The sequence below is a fragment of the Nyctereutes procyonoides genome, unplaced genomic scaffold, assembly GCF_905146905.1.
Source record: "Nyctereutes procyonoides isolate TBG_1078 unplaced genomic scaffold, NYPRO_anot_genome, whole genome shotgun sequence".
NCBI classification, from domain to species: Eukaryota; Metazoa; Chordata; class Mammalia; order Carnivora; family Canidae; genus Nyctereutes; species Nyctereutes procyonoides.
In genome coordinates this window covers 5915232-5932549 of record NW_026575048.1, presented here as the reverse complement: position 1 = coordinate 5932549, position 17318 = coordinate 5915232, and the positions used below count along the sequence as shown (strand labels likewise).

At 35.0% G+C, this 17318-nt stretch overlaps 1 protein-coding gene across 11 annotated transcripts in view; it reads left to right on the top strand.

Moving 5' to 3' along the window:
• The window catches only part of KIDINS220 (kinase D interacting substrate 220), a 93920-nt gene that overhangs the window by 9266 nt on the left and 67336 nt on the right, over positions 1–17318 (top strand). For 6 of the 11 annotated variants that reach the window (XM_055327061.1, XM_055327063.1, XM_055327060.1 and 3 more), the window contains exons 3-10: positions 1865–1963; positions 2665–2763; positions 4744–4842; positions 5772–5873; positions 8533–8631; positions 11433–11630; positions 13837–13935; positions 15976–16074. In XM_055327061.1, the coding sequence (XP_055183036.1) occupies positions 1865–1963; positions 2665–2763; positions 4744–4842; positions 5772–5873; positions 8533–8631; positions 11433–11630; positions 13837–13935; positions 15976–16074 (894 nt within the window). The remainder of the gene's footprint in view (positions 1–1864; positions 1964–2664; positions 2764–4743; positions 4843–5771; positions 5874–8532; positions 8632–11432; positions 11631–13836; positions 13936–15975; positions 16075–17318) is intronic. The other 5 variants (XM_055327064.1, XM_055327062.1, XM_055327059.1 and 2 more) reach the window with 1 other exon arrangement.

Below are 17318 nucleotides of genomic sequence, written 5' to 3'. Positions count from 1 at the left end.
GTAGTAATTGATGTCTGTAGTTATGACTCAATTGCAAACATAATGTTTAAGGTAATCTGTTTAACAAGTAGTAAGTAATGTGTGCATTGCTTTTTAAACTAATAGTTATCATAAAATACATAATCAAATTTAATGTTTAAAGGATAAGCTTTTTCACCTGGAAAAATCTATTTGTGAATAATACCTCATTCCCTGATGACCTTGGTTGAATGATGCATAATTTAATATCCACTGTTATATAAGAATGTCTCTAAAGCAATTTACTTTTATACTTTGCTTAAACCAATATTTGTGTTTTAAGTCTTTGCTTGTATTATTCTTATAATAGCATCTGTTGTATTTTACCAGTTATTGTATTTGCTTCTTTGTATGTTGCCATTGACAGATTTTTTTAATTCTTTGAGCTTTTGCTCACTCATTTACTCAACAGATATTTGAATATCTGTGTGACAATTACTGTCCTTCACACTGGTGATACATTATTATTTTTACATCTACACTTGTGTTTATTCTTTTCATATAGTGTAATACCAGTTTCAGGTGTACAATTTAGTGATTTAGCACTTCCATACAACACCTGATGCTCATCCCCTCTTTAACCCCACCCCCACCCACCTTTTCTCTGGTAACCATCAGTGTGTTCTCTATACTTAAGAGTCTGTTTCTTGGTTGCTTCTCTTTTTGGGAGAATACAGTATTAAATAAAAAAACAAAATAAAAAACAGACATGCATCTTGCCCTCATGGAATTTAGAGCCTTTAGGAGAAATGGACAGTTATCAGTTGTTAATCACACAAATATAATCACAAAGTTTAGTATAATAAAGGAGAATTAGAGGGGCTTAGTCAGACTTCCTTGAGGGGTTGATGTTTGACCCAAGAGCTGAAGGATGGGTGGTAGTTAATTGGGTGGGACAGAGGGAAAACTGTTGTGAGGGTCCAGAGGTGGGAAAGAGCTTAGGAGTATGTTGGTGAGGAGGGAATGGGACAGAGTAAGTTTTGAGGTAGTCCTGCCATGGCCGCTGTAAGTATTTTGTTTCTGATCCAAAAGAGCAATAGTGGTTACTGGGGATTTTACACAGAAACGATGTCATGTTACCATTTAACACATATATCAGTGACCCCACACTGATCTATACATAGTAAGTAGATACTTAAATATTTGTCTAATTGAACTTAATTTTTGGTGTAGATTTTTTTCTCATATACCTTAGTATGTTTTAACACTTTTAGTACTATCATTGTTCGCCCACTGCTGCTCATCTGTTTCTTACCATGGCCCTTACAGAAGATGATCGTGTGTGTATTGTCCTTGTGGTAGATGAGTCCTGCTTGTGGAAGGAACCCATCCCAGGATCTGGCTCCCCAGGCCTGCCATTTTCTCAGGGCTTAGATGTACTGTCTCTTACTACTGTGTCTCATTCTAGGCACATAGGGGGCAACTGGAGGTTTTTATGTATTGTTTTACTTTCCTCTCTCTTGCCCTGACGAACATCTTACATATATGGTTAAAATAACATTCTGTATCATATTTTTATCTGGTATTGTTAGAGAATTTGGTTACCATAGATATGCTAAGATTTTTATATACATTGTGGTAAATACTTCTCAGAGCCTAGTATTCATCTTTTCTTGTTTTGAATGAAATTGTAGTGCCAAAACCAGACTACTAATGCTTTAGTCAAAAGTTTCATTTTCTCTTTGACTTCGATGTTATTAGCAAACTGAAAACTTAAGATTTCAAAGGTGTTTCTAAATTTGAGAAATTCTGTAAACAATGTTTAACATAACATTGTGGAAACACAAGTGTGGTATATTTAACTGTGGCATTTCATAAAGCCCTTTGTGTCTTTTATATTTTCTAGTGTGGCCAGACCCCGTTGATGATAGCCGCTGAACAAGGCAATCTGGAAATAGTGAAGGAGTTAATTAAGAATGGAGCTAATTGCAATCTGGAAGATCTGGTATATATTAAAATAATCTATTTGTTGTCTTTTCCTTAACTTTGTTGTTTTTAAGAAGTGATTTAAAATTAGTAGATTACAGTTGTTCTTTCAGGTCTATCTTAACTTTGCCTAATATGCAAAGTCAGTTTTTTAAAGGGGTGATGCAGGAGAAATTTTTACTTTCAATGAAAAGTCTCAGCTCTTTGTTTTTTATATATAGATGGTACTGGCTGAATAGGGAGCACATATACTTAGATACTTGTAGCCTTTATTTAAAAATAAAGGACAGTAGTTTTTTTTATCATGTAGTTTCTAAATATATCATGGGATCACGTTAGTTTAATAGCCTGTGAATGTGCTCTTAAATCTGATGACGGCTCTTTAATTTCAGTTTATAGTAATGGTTGGCAGCCACAAGGATTAACTTTAAGGTTTTGATAGTCATCTTGTCTTTTTTTTAAAAAAATGCAATATGTAATTAGATGTTCAGTGAAAAGACTGAACGAGCAGTTGTGAAAGCACTTCTGCACCACTGCGGTGATACACTGATAAATTCTTAACAGAGCTTATGCTTTGGTGTTATTTTAGAGTAGTTTAGAGTGGGTCAGGTCATGTCAATTTGGTATGATCATTTGGTACGTAAACTTGAATTTACTTCCCTCACTATGCGTTGTGATTTTTGGTTTTGAAATGGTAACATTGGTGACTGTGTGTTCAAGGATAACTGGACAGCACTTATATCGGCATCCAAGGAAGGGCACGTGCACATTGTAGAAGAACTGCTTAAGTGTGGGGTCAACTTGGAGCACCGTGATATGGTATGTGCGTCACTTATGATGTGCTGTTTAATTAGCTGGAATCTTAATCAGTAGCAGGTACGTCTGGAACCTTGTACTTTTGTGCATGAGGTGATATTAAAACATCACTTTTACGATTTGGGGCCGGGCATTGAAACAACCCTCAAGAATGTGTAAAAACCCAGGTGAGATAATGACCTTTTAGAATATTCTTGGTTATCATTTTCAGTTTATTTCAGAGTTTAAAATTCTAAAATATTATTAAAAACAACGCAATAATTTCCAATATATTAGTGTTTTCAAACTTAGAGAATTGTTTTCTTTAAGAGGACCTTTAAGAGGGACAGTATAGTTTTAAAAATATTTTCAGTTGTTTGAAGTTACAATTTTCAGAATAATGTTTATAAGTTTATTTTTAAAATGTAATTGTATTCAGACATGCCATCCATATATATTACAGGTTGAACAAGATATGATTCTTAATCATCTTAGGTCTTAATTTGCTTCAGACATCTGCTTAAAGCATAAAGATGAAGAAAGATAATTTCTAGCTTATTTATTTTGCAAAATGTTTGCCCTTTTCCAAAGTTAATTTTAACAGTGGAATAGAGGAAGGAATTGCTCTGCCTTGATGTATAAAACATGTACTTCTTTGCTGATAATGCTTTATGAAGTGCCAGCGGTCTGAGCTTTAAGGAACTGTAGCATTCTACCATCTTGTACTTACTATTATAATTATAATTTACATAGTCTGTTTATCTCTATAATCTTATATGTATTCTCAAACTTGATGAAGTAGATGGGAAGACACAGAACTATTTTACTTTCTGTCTTTAACATTATAGTATTCAGGCAAAATATTGCTTTCCAAAGTTACCTGGGGTTAGCTCCTAAGTAGTTATGTGATTATGTGGTTCATTTGTAATATAGTTAGATTCTTTTGGCCCAGTCTGTATTCAGTTTTTCTCTCCATATTCTGGTTGATTTTCAAAAAATTTGCATACAGTAAAATTCACTCTTGGGGTATACACTTCTATGGGTTTTGCCAAGTGCAAATGTCTTATGTCTACCACCACCTTCTGTACAGAGCAGTTAAACCACCTTAACAGTACCCTTAGACTGCTCCTTTATAATTATCCAGTCCACCCACTCCTTAGCCGCTGGCCACCACTGATCTGTTTTCTCTTTCTGCAGTTGTGCCCTTTTCTGATCAGGGCAAGTATTTTTTTAATCTCCTTTTTCATGATGATGAAAGAGAATCAGAAGGATTAAGTGATTTATAGTCTCAGAACCAAATGTGGATTTAAATGGTTTAAAAAAGCCCAAAACATTCATTTCTCAGTATAATTTGATTACATTGATCTTTCTTACTAAACTGCATTATGACTGAAGAGAAAATTGCTTAAAATAAAAAAAGAAAAGAAAATTGCTCCTGTAATTTAGAAAATAGAACGTCATCATGCTGTTCATTCATACGTGGTGACTTCACCCTGGAAATCCGTGATCTACAGATCTCTGCCTCAGTATCCTCTTTTTTTGGCAAGAGGTGCTGTAATGATCTGGGATTTATAGGATATGTTTAAATGCAGGAGTTGAATATGACTGCTGGAATTCCTCTCTAGAAAAAGTCTAGACTCATACAAGAAGAATATCTAGGGACATAGAAAGTGTTCCAAAGAAAAAATTTTTAAACAGCCAAAATAAATATTGGAAATTCATTTATTTATTTTTAAATATTGGAAATTTAAAAAATCTAATATGAATGTTCTCTTTCAGTTTCCATGATATAGTGAAAATTTGGAGTAATCATTTTTGGAATTAAGAGATTTGACCTGTTTCAGATCCTATTGTGTATTTGTGAAGTTTGGGAATTTAAAGCTACATAGTAGTGCCTTCATACACAATGGTTTTATATAGAAATGTTCAAAGAAGGAACTTCATGAATGGCATTTTTGTGCTTGGAGATGACCAAAAGTCCCCCCACCCCCTTTTTTTCCTTAGGGAGGTTGGACAGCTCTTATGTGGGCATGTTATAAAGGCCGTACGGAAGTGGTAGAGTTGCTGCTTTCTCATGGTGCCAATCCAAGTGTCACTGGTTTGGTAAGCGTTAAAAATTTCACTGTAATACAAGCGGTAAGTTCTCTTAGGTAGTGCTTAAGGCTGGTTATATTTTAGACTTCATATTGGATAGAAATTATCTAGATCTTATTAAAGATAGTAATGGAGGATATAATTTCAAATCACAATGAAGTCAAGGTAAGCTTCTCGATTTTATCAACAAAAGGGCAACTCTTGGAGCTTAAACTTTAATTATAACTATTCAACATTTCAAAGGAGAATTTGAAATCCTTAATTCATCTTGCCTGTTTTTTCTGGGTATGCCTTCTTAATCTAAACTTACTTAAAGAAAGGAGATGTTGACCAAATATCCATACCATTTTTCTGTACATGTCTTTATGTGGTAATACATGCATTACTACTCTACTTAAGACTTGATCTCAGACTGAAGATTGAGAAATTATCTTACTAATGAGGGATATCCTTTTATTACTGTACACATATGTCAAAAAATCATGTTGTACACTTTATTTATCTTGTGATTTTGTCAGTTATTCCTCAATAAAGCTAAAAAAGGAGAAACTTATTCAAGTTAATGGAAAGATTATATAAGTTAATGGAAGGAGTATATTATACATTTCTCTTATTAGTCTTGCCTTTAGCTAGGTAATCACATTAAATGTATTAATCTGTAAAAATAAATGTGTTAATAATATATATGTATTTAAAGTTGAATGCATTTTATTAGCTGATTATGTCTGATGAGTATTATGTTTTTTTTAAAATGGAGAATGATCTGTGACTTGATTTTTTAACATATTATTTTGTATTACTCCCTTTATTATTTACTTTTCTTAGCAAATGTGTGTTGTAAATATCCACCTAAAAGATTTTTCTTTTCCTCCCTCCTTGCATCGTCCTTCCTCAACTTCTTTTCTGTCTGCCTACTTCCCCACCTACCTGTCTCCCAGCAGTACAGTGTTTACCCAATCATTTGGGCAGCAGGGAGAGGCCATGCAGATATAGTGCATCTTTTACTGCAAAATGGTGCTAAAGTCAACTGCTCTGATAAGGTAGGTCAGCAGGATCTTTCCAGGTCCAGTCCATATTATGTCCACTCAGTATGTCTAAATACAAGTTTTTTCATGTGATCTCATGACTGTGCTGGTGAATCTTCTATTTATGTATATGAATGTATTTTATATAGATATCTCCTAAGTGGATCCCTTATACATAATACCTACTAGATGTTCCTCCATTGTCTTTTATATTATATTCATCATTCTCTGGAAAATAGGGATGATTCCCTATTTTTATTATTTGAAGTTTTCTATTGTAACTCTTATTCCTACCTTCAGTCCTAGCTGCTTTCAAAGTATTGTTGCCAGAATGGTCTTTACTAAAATTCAAGTTTAGTTTTCTGTTTCTCATGCTTAAAATGCTGAAGACATCAATCCCTGGTATGATGTGTGAAGATAGGCCTTGGCTCCCTCTGCCCTTTCTCTTGCCATCTGAACCCCAAAACTGCCTTTCCTGCTAGACCACCAAAGGATGTGGATGTCTGGATTCATCTATTCTTAGCCCTTCCTTCTTGCCTTTGCATGTGCTCTTTCAGTGTGGAGAGCTCCCTCCTCCTCGTCTGCTTTACTTTCTGTTTATCCTTCACACTCAGCTTATTTGCCATCTGCTTCAGAAAGTTTACCAGAATTTTGTTTTGTTCCTTTTTTTTAAATCCTTAATATTCATCCCAAACATTTAATAAGTGTTTATTTAATTAGAATATGAGATATTGTGGGTAACTGTAATCTTTTCAAATTAATAACATTTCAGCGAAATATAGGAAAATATCTAATAATTAGACATTTTTGATAATTGGAATATATTCTGAGCATGAATTTAAGTAAAGTAGTATTGCTTAATCTGATCGGAATATTAGGAATCATCCTTATATTAATCTGGATTGTGCTTTTATGGGTGTATGTATACATATGTATAAAAAAGGCAAGTAGTATATTTAAGATTGATGCATTTTATTTATTTTTTAGATTTTATTTGTTTATTTGAGACAGAAAAAGAGTGGGAGAGAAAGTAGGGGAAGGGGCAAAGGAAGAAGGAGAAGCAGACTCCCTGCTGAGCACGGAGCCTGACACATGGGGCTCAATCCCAGGACCCTAAGATGACCTGAGCCAAGTCAGATGGTTAACCAACTAAGACACCTAGGTGCCCCTAGACTGATGTATTTTATACACTTTATGCAGCTTATGCTCATTTTAAAAAGAGTATTACCTAAAATAATAGGTTAGCAAGGACTATAAAGAGATCATTGCAAATACTTAACAGTATGGCACTTAAAAGTATTGTATTGGAGACTGTTCGTTAATTCAGATTGGCTGCCTTCTATTTTTTTTCAAATTTTTATTTAAATTCTAGTTAACATTCATGCAGTGTTGGTTTCAGGAGTAGAATTTAGTGATTCATCACTTACATACAATACCTGTGCTCATCAAGATTGGCTGTCTTTTAATTCAGATAGGAGAGGTTTTATTTTATGTCTGAAGTGGATATGGTTCTCTTTGTTGATGTTTCTGATTTGACACTTTAATATGATGATGAAATCTTTAATTTCTCCTCTTGGCCTATTGAAAAATGCTTCACATGACCTGGCATTCAAGGCCTTTCCAGAATCAGGTATTATGCTACCTAGTCTGTCACTCTGACGTTTTGAGAAAATGTTTAGTAGTGTGTGCAATGCCCTATATCTGTACTAAACACAGAGTATACAAAACCAGAGTTCCTCAGTCATACTTGCCACATTTCAAATGCTCAGTAGCCATATGAGACTAGTGGCTACTGTATTGGCCAGTGTAGAATCATAGAGCATTTCCATCAGCATAGAAAGTTTTGTTGGACAGAGCTGTTATAGAAAGTAGGCATTTATTGTATGTTTATTTCAATCTGTAGTCTCATGTAGCTCATGTAGTGAAAGATCATTGTGGGTATTCATATGTCTTTTAATTACCAGACTCCCCAAAGACGTTGGGAATTGCTTTTATGCATAGCATACATTCTTTGATGTCTTTTGAATCACATTCAAGCTGAAGGTGCCTTTGAGTGCAGTTTCTAGGAAAGTTTATTTTATCTAGTATAGAGGCTGATTTGAGGGTAGTGGTTAAAAGCTCAGACTGAAGCAGGTTTGTTGGGGTCATAGGTCTTACTCCACCTCTTAGTAGCTTTGTGACTTCAAGCCTGTAATTAATTTCTCAGGGTCTCATTTGCTGTCTGTGAAAATGTGATGCTTCAAATTTTCCTTATTCTTCTGATAGGGATTACATGAGTTAACCTATGTAAAGTACTTGGAATTCTACATATCATTTGCTTGTTACTGTTTTTGCCTGTAGTAAGACTGTTGGACTTTAAATTGTATTTCACAAGATACAGGAAGCAATGAAAGCTTGTTGAAAATTAGAGGCTGTATGACTTTGACTTTGTGATAGAAAAATTGTCACTAATTATAAAAGTCAAAGTTAGTTAAAAGAGGTTTTATACAATGGTTAATCATCTCTTTAGGAGAAAGAAAGTGGGGGAAAATATGGCTTATCTAGGATTAAAATTAAAATTTGTATAAACAGTAATTTAAGAATACTCAGTATGATTTTTCTCAGAAATCATGTTGAGAAAGTTTCTTTTACTACAGTTCTGATAATAGTTTTAAATTTACTGTTTTTTTTATAGTATGGAACTACCCCTCTGGTTTGGGCCGCACGGAAAGGTCATTTGGAGTGTGTAAAACATTTATTGGCCATGGGAGCTGATGTTGATCAAGAAGGAGCTGTAAGTATCTTTTCTGTTTAACCCATGGTTAACATATTTCTATTAGATATGTTTTTAGTTTTAAGGGAGAGAATATTCTTTCTTAGTATATGTCTAGAAAATTTTCCCTATAGTTCATAAGTGATACTTAGAAAAACAAGCATTTTCTTCCTATTATCTTGACAAATATATTATGTTCTAGGTTGTATGTACTATAAATATATGCTTTTAAGCATCCTTTGCTAATACACATAAATTTTGGGAGGCTAAAATATAAAAAACTTATTCTAATCTTGCTCTTGATTGAATCAGTATTGAAATACTCTTCAAATTAAGTAGTTTGAAATACTATTAATTGAGGGAAAATAGTTATGTTCTGTTAAAATACCTTTTTTAAAAAATCTAAAATAATATTGTAATTTTTAGGATATTTTTAGCTGTGACTTACTTTCTTCCTCCAATAGATTTAAAAAGGTCAGAAAGCAGCGGTCAAAACCTAGAAAGCTTAAAAATTGGTTCAATACATCCTACTGAGTAGCAGTTATTAATTCCTTATTGAGCACCTGTTATACATGCAGCCCTGTGCCAAATGTGCTGGGGGTACCGGAGAAGCCTAACAGAGGCTTTTCCCTTGACCTTGTGAGATTATAATTAAATAATAATATTATTTTAATATCATTTTTAAATATAATTTTTAATATTTTAATGATATAATTATATCATTTTAATATCAGTTTTAATATCATTAAAATGATATTTATGCACAAGAAATGATTAATACAGAGTATTCTTTGCAAAATTATGTGAGATGGATCATAAAGTATTTGGAGAAAGGATAGTACCAAATCTCTGGCTGCAATAATCTCTGTAACAAAAGTGAACTCTAAATCATACTTGGCTTCTTGACATAATACCAACCAGTTCTTCCTATTTTCCACATTGACAGAACTGCTAATTGCTGATCTTTTTAAGGAGTATATAATATTTTTAGTGCTGTGTGGGAAAACAGGATTCTTAGCCATGAAATTCATACCTTTTACTTTCCTTTTCTTTGGACAATTTATCAAGTGGATAAGTGGCTTATTTCTATGATTTTTGAATCTTTTTTAAAATTTAATTTTTATTTTTTTTGAAAGATTTTATGTATTCATGAGAGACACAGAGAAAGAGGTAGAGACATAGGCAGAAGGAGAAGCAGGCTCCCTGTGGGGAGCCTGGTTTGGGACTTGATCCTCGGACCCCAGGATCACAACCTGAGCCAAAGGCAGATGCTCAACCACTGAACCACTCAGGTGCCCCTGATTTTTGACTCTTAATAGGATTTTAAAAGGTTATGTTATTTTAATATGTGAAAGAATTATAACTCAGTTTTGGGGGCTGATCTAATATTTCTTTTTTTTTTTAAAGATTGTTTTTATTTATTTATTTATTCATGAGAGACAGAGAGAGAGGGGCAAGACACACAGGCAGAGGGAGAAGCAGGCCCCCTGCAAAGACCCCGATGTGGGACTCGATCCTGGATCCCAGGATCATGCCCTGAGCTTAAGGCAGACACTCAACCTCTGAGCCACCCAGGCATTCTTGATCTAATATTTCTATAAGGAAATCATATGACGTCTCAATATAGATCAGTTTCTTAGGAAGCAGCTTAAATACTTTCTTAAATGAGTCACTTTCTTCTGTTAGGTGATTTATTTTATAAATAAGATATGCAGCTTTTATTTTTGTTAAAGATTTATTTTAAAGCATGCAAGCAGGGGAAGGGGCAGAGGGAAAGAGAGAGAAAGAAATCCTCAAGCAGACTCCCCACTGAGCCTGATGTGGGACTCTGTCCCAGGACCCTGAGATCATGACCTGAGCTGAAATCAAGAGTTGGCCACTTAATCATCTGAGCCACCCAGGTGTCCCAGATGTGCAGCTTTTTAAAAAACCACTAAAAATGAGATCAGATTTGAAAATGTGGTTTCTAGGGATCCCTGGGTGGCGCAGCGGTTTGGCGCTTGCCTTTGGCCCAGGGCGCGATCCTGGAGACCCGGGATCGAATCCCACGTCAGGCTCCCGGTGCATGGAACCTGCTTCTCCCTCTGCCTATGTCTCTGCCTCTCTCTCTCTCACTCTGTGACTATCATAAATAAAAAATTAAAAAAAAAAAAAAATTAAAAAAAAAAAAAAAAAGAAAATGTGGTTTCTAGATCTTTGTGAAAGACAGAAGAATATATTATACTTTATTGTGTTGAAGTACCCTATAGCTATTAATTCATTATTTTACTTCAGTTTTTCCTATATATTTTATTATAAACAATTCTTTGAAGCCTGACTGATCTGTGTGTTTAATTGGGACACCTGGGTGGTTCAGCGGTTGAGCGTTTGCCTTTGGCTCAGGGCATGAGTCCCACATTGGGCTTCCTGCATGGAGTCTGCTTCTCCCTCTGCCTGTGTCACTGCCTCTCTCTCTGTGTCTCCCATGAATAAATAAATAAAATCTTTTAAAAAAAATAGAATGTGTTTAATTTTGAATCATCCCATCTCATCATATTAGTGAGGGGATCCGTTCATTGTTAGCGAATCCAATTTCAGATTATCATTTGAGGAATTGAATGTTATAACTGTCCTATTGACTCAAGAAAATTAATGTACCTTCAATAACAGAAAATAGACTTTCTAGCCAGTATTTGGTATGTGACTGGTTATTTATGTTGACATTTATTATCATAAATCACTGTTAATAATAGACTGCCTTTTTGAAAACATCAGTTTTATGACTGTGGTATAAATCATATGTTTTCTAGATTTAACTGATTTCTTGGGCTTTTGTTTTTTAGAACTCAATGACTGCATTGATTGTAGCAGTAAAAGGAGGCTACACACAGTCAGTAAAAGAAATTTTGAAAAGGAACCCAAATGTAAATTTAACAGATAAGGATGGAAATACAGCTTTGATGATTGCATCAAAGGAGGGACATACAGAGATTGTACAGGATCTCCTCGATGCTGGAACATATGTGAATATACCTGATAGGGTAGGTTACTTGTTTGAGATTTGTCTTCTAGTGGTAACATGATGGAAGATTAACTTCTCACACCTTTCGGGATTCTTCATGTATGCCATACATTTGTTTTAATAAAAGATAAGTTTTATTTCTACCCTTGGAACTAAGAAGTTAAAATATATTCCATCTTTGTGAAGGGTGTTCTTTTTAATCTTTGTCAAATAATATTGTTACTGAAGATGTCACATGTACTATTAGTCTGTAACCATCCTTGATGTCTGTGACTGTGGTGTTCATGGCTGATGTTACTCACTTTCCCAAGACTTTCAGCTTCACTTAGAATTTTCAAAATTGTACCTCTTCTCAGAACTCTACACTTGTATTTCCACCTGAACTGTCTGCTTGAATGTCTGATGCGCTTAAAAGTTACAGCAAAGCAGATGTCTTGTTTGGTTCATCCCAACCCTGTTTTTCCTTCAGTCTTCTTCATCTGGGTCAGTGGCATCACCATTCACTCTGTTGTTATAGCCTCAAGTTCTATGCATTAGCATTGATTTCTCTTCCTCACTTATCACATCTAATTCTTCAGCTGGTCTGGTTGCCTCTACCTCTAGAACACATCCAGTATCTGTCTGCTTCCCTTCATTTCCACAACTACCTCCCTAGTCCCAGTCACCATCTTCCATTGTTATAGCAATAACATCTTAACTGGGTTCCCTTCTGTCTCTAATTTGTTCTCTGTTCTCAGAGTGATCTTTATTTTTTTTCAGAGTGATCTTTAAAGCAATAAATCTCATGTGTACTCCTTTATTTAAAGTCACCCTCTTGCATGTAGAATAGATGTTACTTTTTTAGTTTATAAACACTACATGACATTGTCCTCACCTAACTCTTTGTCCTCATTTTGCATCACTCTAACCTCTATTTTAATAGGTTGCCACAATACTAACTTTTTTCCTTTCTTGAACACACTAATCTTTTGCTGCTTTGGGACCTCTGTACCAGCTATTCTCTGTTGGGGATACTAATCTTCACGATCACTACGTGGCTGTCTCCTTGTCTGACCTCATCTTAAATATGAGCTCCTCAGAAAGATCTTCTCCAATGACCTAAAGTTGCTGTCCAGTCACTTTCTGTCATATTACTATATTTTAATTTATTTACATGGCATTTGTCTGATTTTTTGTTTGTGTTTATTATATGTTGTCTGTCTCCTGTAGATAGTTCTTCTTGAGCTGGGAACTCATCTGTCTTGTTTTCCAGTACCTAGAACAATACATGGCACATAGTAAGCAATGAAATATTTATGACCTTTTATTAACTTACCACTCTGGCACCATATTAATGCTAACATTCTCAACTAAAAATTGGTTTGCTTTGGGTTTATTTCTGCTTTTAATGTAGTAGTTAAGATATTCTAGGGTGCCAAATTCAATCTTTAAGGATTTGCCTCTTGATTTATAGCCCATCAAGGCCCACTAAGGATTGAGATGAGCCATAGCTCGGGGACTTTCCCAACTCAAATTTCTGCAACTGTTGCGTAGTTTAGAGTTAAAAAGTTCTGCCATTGCCAAAATAGCCATTTTACATTTGAATTAGTAGGAAGATATAATTAATAGTGTTTGTTGCTTGGTGAATATAATTTTAGGGCAAAGCGATATCTCTATGAGGTAATGAACTACATTTAATCCTTGTCATGGGGAATGAGTCAGTCTTATGCCTGTTAGCCTGTAATGCCACATTGCTTAGGCTATGGATACTGGTCTGGGAACTACCCTCTCCCTTGATGAAATGTGCTTATAGACCGACTGATGGCTCTAGCCCTACAACTCTCTTTTTCACAATCTGTAGTTTTTGTCACATAACATTATTTCAAAGGTTTTATATTACGTTATTTCTGAATGTTCATTTGGCTTGTTGATAGCTCTCGTGTAATTTTATTTAATTTACATTTATAATGGGAAGTTGGTCACCTTCAAAGAGTATGGCTTATTATTCAGGGTAACTCGACTTTCTAAACTTTTGTTGTGGAATTTCAGAGTCCTCATTTTGAGGTATAACTTTCTCTTACTCCAGGGCTATTAATGTCCATTAATAATATTAGTTAACTAAAATTTTTTTCTTACTCTGAGATATTCTTTTTCCAAGAAATTTTCAGAGAAATATCTGGTGATTAACTTCAGAAGTGTTTATATTCTTATTATCAGTTTACCTTTTTCTTTTTTTGTCATTTTAGAGTGGGGATACTGTGTTGATTGGCGCTGTCAGAGGTGGTCATGTGGAAATTGTTCGAGCACTTCTCCAGAAATACGCTGATATAGACATTAGAGGACAGGTGTGTGATTCCCATCCTACTGTCATCTTTGTGCAGAATGACTTGTACATAATGACTGATGACATGGTCATTCTTCTGATTTTCCTCTGGAAATGAGCTAATAGACCCTAATATAATGGATGCTTAATTAAGTTTCACTGCCTTTATTACAGAATTTTTCTATTAATGTCACATTCGATAACTTTGGAGCATGTTCAAAGCTCATATTTTTTAAATATACCTCTCTTACTCATACATAAATATTTTCAATCCTGAAATGAATAGTTTATGATACTGAGACAGTTGTTGGTACTTGGAATGTATGCAATTTGTTTATTTTCTTTAGTATTTTCCCTCTGTTTTGTCTTCTTTGTCCATATGTTATTCTTCCATTCTTGCTCTTTTATCTTTTTTCTTCTTCCTCCCCATTCTGCTTGCCTTTCCTAGGACCCCCAAATAGTGCCTATGGACTTTGCTTAAGGCAGTCATAGCTCACAGAGCTTCAAAGGTTACTAATATTAGGCAAAAGCTCCCCTTAACTTGTGAATTCATCCAATATTTCAAGAGCTTTAGGTAAAAAAAAAAAATCTATACTTAATAACCCATTTTGTTGTTGGTGAGTCTACATTTCTGCTTAGTTTTCCTTTGAATTTAGCTTGTATCCAAATCTATTTTAAATCAAACCAATAAATATTATGCCAAATGCTATGAGGGACTTAACATGGAACACTTGCCTGTAAGAGACATTATTTTAAGTTAGGGAGGTTTTACTTTGTTTTATGTTTATTTTTGTGTTTTTACTACACATACGAAGTGATGCCTTTTGGTATAAGGTGGCCCAGTAAAAGGTTCCAGTGTAAGAGTCTTGAGGTGGGGAGAGAAGGCCTTAAGGAAGGCTTCTGAGAGAAGGTAGAATTTGAGCGAAGTTTGAAAGATAGGCTGGATTTAGATAGATAGAAGATAGGCTGGTATTTCAGGCAAAGATGGTGGAATAATAGGATGAGGAAATTCAAGAGCGGGGGAAGTGAAAGACTGTACTCTAGCTGTGGAGGTGGAGGCAAAAATAGAAAGGGGCAGGGCAGGGAGAGGTCTGAGGGCAAGGCTAGGAATGTTGGGATGCACAATTTTGAGGGGGGATCTTCACTAGAGAAAGTTGGGTGTGGGAAACTTTTTTTTTTTTTAAGATTCTATGTATTTATTCATGAGAGACATAGAGAGGCAGAGGCATAGGCAGAAGGAGAAGCAGGCTCCTTCCAGGGAGCCTGATGCAGGACTCGACCCCAGGATCATACCCTGAGCTGAAGGCACAGATGTTCAACCACTGAGCCACTCAGGTGTCCCTGGTATGGGAAACTTAATGTGGCAGAGCAGAAAGTCATTCACTGTCTTTTACATTAAAATCATATTTTCACTGAATGAAGGTTACTGGCTCACCTATTTAGATTTTACCTAGTTTCTTTTTGTCTCTCAATCCTGTTTTCCTACATTTTAGTCACTTATTCTGTTCTCTGGCTCTCCTTTCAGGGTCTATTGGATCTATTTTTGGTTTTTGAACTAGATGGGATTTTAAAGGATCAGATCAGGATTGGTTTATGGGTGCAGGGTGAGTAGGGATTAAGAAAATAAAACATGGTAAAAACCATTCACCTTCTGTTGCTGTAGTATATTCTCATGCATTATCTTTTGAAAAGATGGGGCAAATGGAAAGCCAGGGGTCAGAATATTTGTAGAATATTTGACTTGTTTAAGGATGAGCTCAGGTATTGATGACTTCCATTGCATGACCCAGAAATCCAACCACATTAACAGAAGCATACTTTACCTTATCAAATACATGGCATTGCTGCTTTGTACATAGTAATATTGTTTTCTTAGGCTTATTTCATAAAGAATTTCTCGAGTAAATCCAAGATAGAGTAAGGATTAATATTATTTCTTGTTTGTTGGTAAGACCTGTCAATGCTTTCTGGCAGAAATGTTAAAAATGATGTTTTATGTTTACAAATAGTAGTTGCCAATATTGTATCTTAAATGAAGTGATTATTGTTTTCTGTTATACAGGACAACAAAACAGCTTTGTATTGGGCTGTAGAGAAAGGAAATGCAACAATGGTGAGAGATATCTTACAGTGCAATCCTGACACTGAGATATGCACAAAGGTATCAAGGACATTTCTGTTCTCTTAGTCATACCCAGTACTGCTTATTTTTTTTCAATTGTTTTTTGTTTGATACTAGAATTATACTGATTTTTACTGGTAATAGTCTATATCAAATTGGGGAGTAATTTTGTATCCCTTTTGAAGTTCTTTATTCACAGGAAAATATAGTGTGCAATTTGTTACTTTAATTAAGTACTTTCAGAAAATATATCAGTTATTCGTAAGTGTGGGCAGGTTTTTTTTTTTTTCTCATAATTCTATGCTTTTGTTTGGAATGCAGAGCACATTTCCTTTTAAAAGACCAATGTGAATGGTTCTTAGCTCCCCAAACCAGTCACTTTTGTCTGTTTTTCTCAAATCATGTGAAAATTATAAAACTATATAAGACTTTAGGATTGTATTTAGCCTTAATGTGTTATCGTTTTTCATGGGGAAAATATATTTGGAATGAATGTATTTGGATTGAAGTGGCAGGAATTCTTAATGAGTAAACAAACTTGTGGAGTTACCCAGAAGATATTACTATTTTATCTGCTAGAGGTTGAGACTAGCATCTTTTTATACTATGGTAACTTCAGTATCCTAGGACAGAAAGTTTCCTGGGATGCCTTTTGGTTTGTGGGTGACACCTTGATAATAATTTTTGTTTTTGAACCTATGTGTCAGCCGCTGTGACCATGTGTGGGTTCTGACCAGGTTTCTGTCTTTCCTAATTCAGTGCTGAACTATGGTCTCTTCCATTATCCCCTAATTTGATTTTGGAAGCAATCATGAACTTTTTTGAAGTTTTCCAGAGGCATGCTTATTGTACCAAATTATTTCCCTATTTCACACCCGTTGTCAGGTATACAGAGAACTGAAGTGATGCTGGTACAGATCTCTGAAAAATCTTGGCACTGGCTTGCCTGGACATTGACTTGCCAAGCTGTGGGTTGGTTGGTGGGGAGTTGGTGTGAATGGGGAGTAATTTCTGGAGGGGCTGCCCCTCGTGTTAGTGGTAGAACATGGGGAATGGTCATATCAGTGAGGGGCAAGAGACTGTTGCCAGATATGGCTAGTAAGTAGCTGGGCATATCCCATTCTTGGCTGAGTGATATAAAATTATTTTGATACAAATGATTGGTTTTGAAGGGAAAAGCATTTTTGCCATTAGTTTTTGCAGCTATGTTTTCTTGAGAACATTTCCAATATAGACTGTACTAGAGTCGAATATTTGAATTCTTACATGTGCATTTATGTGAC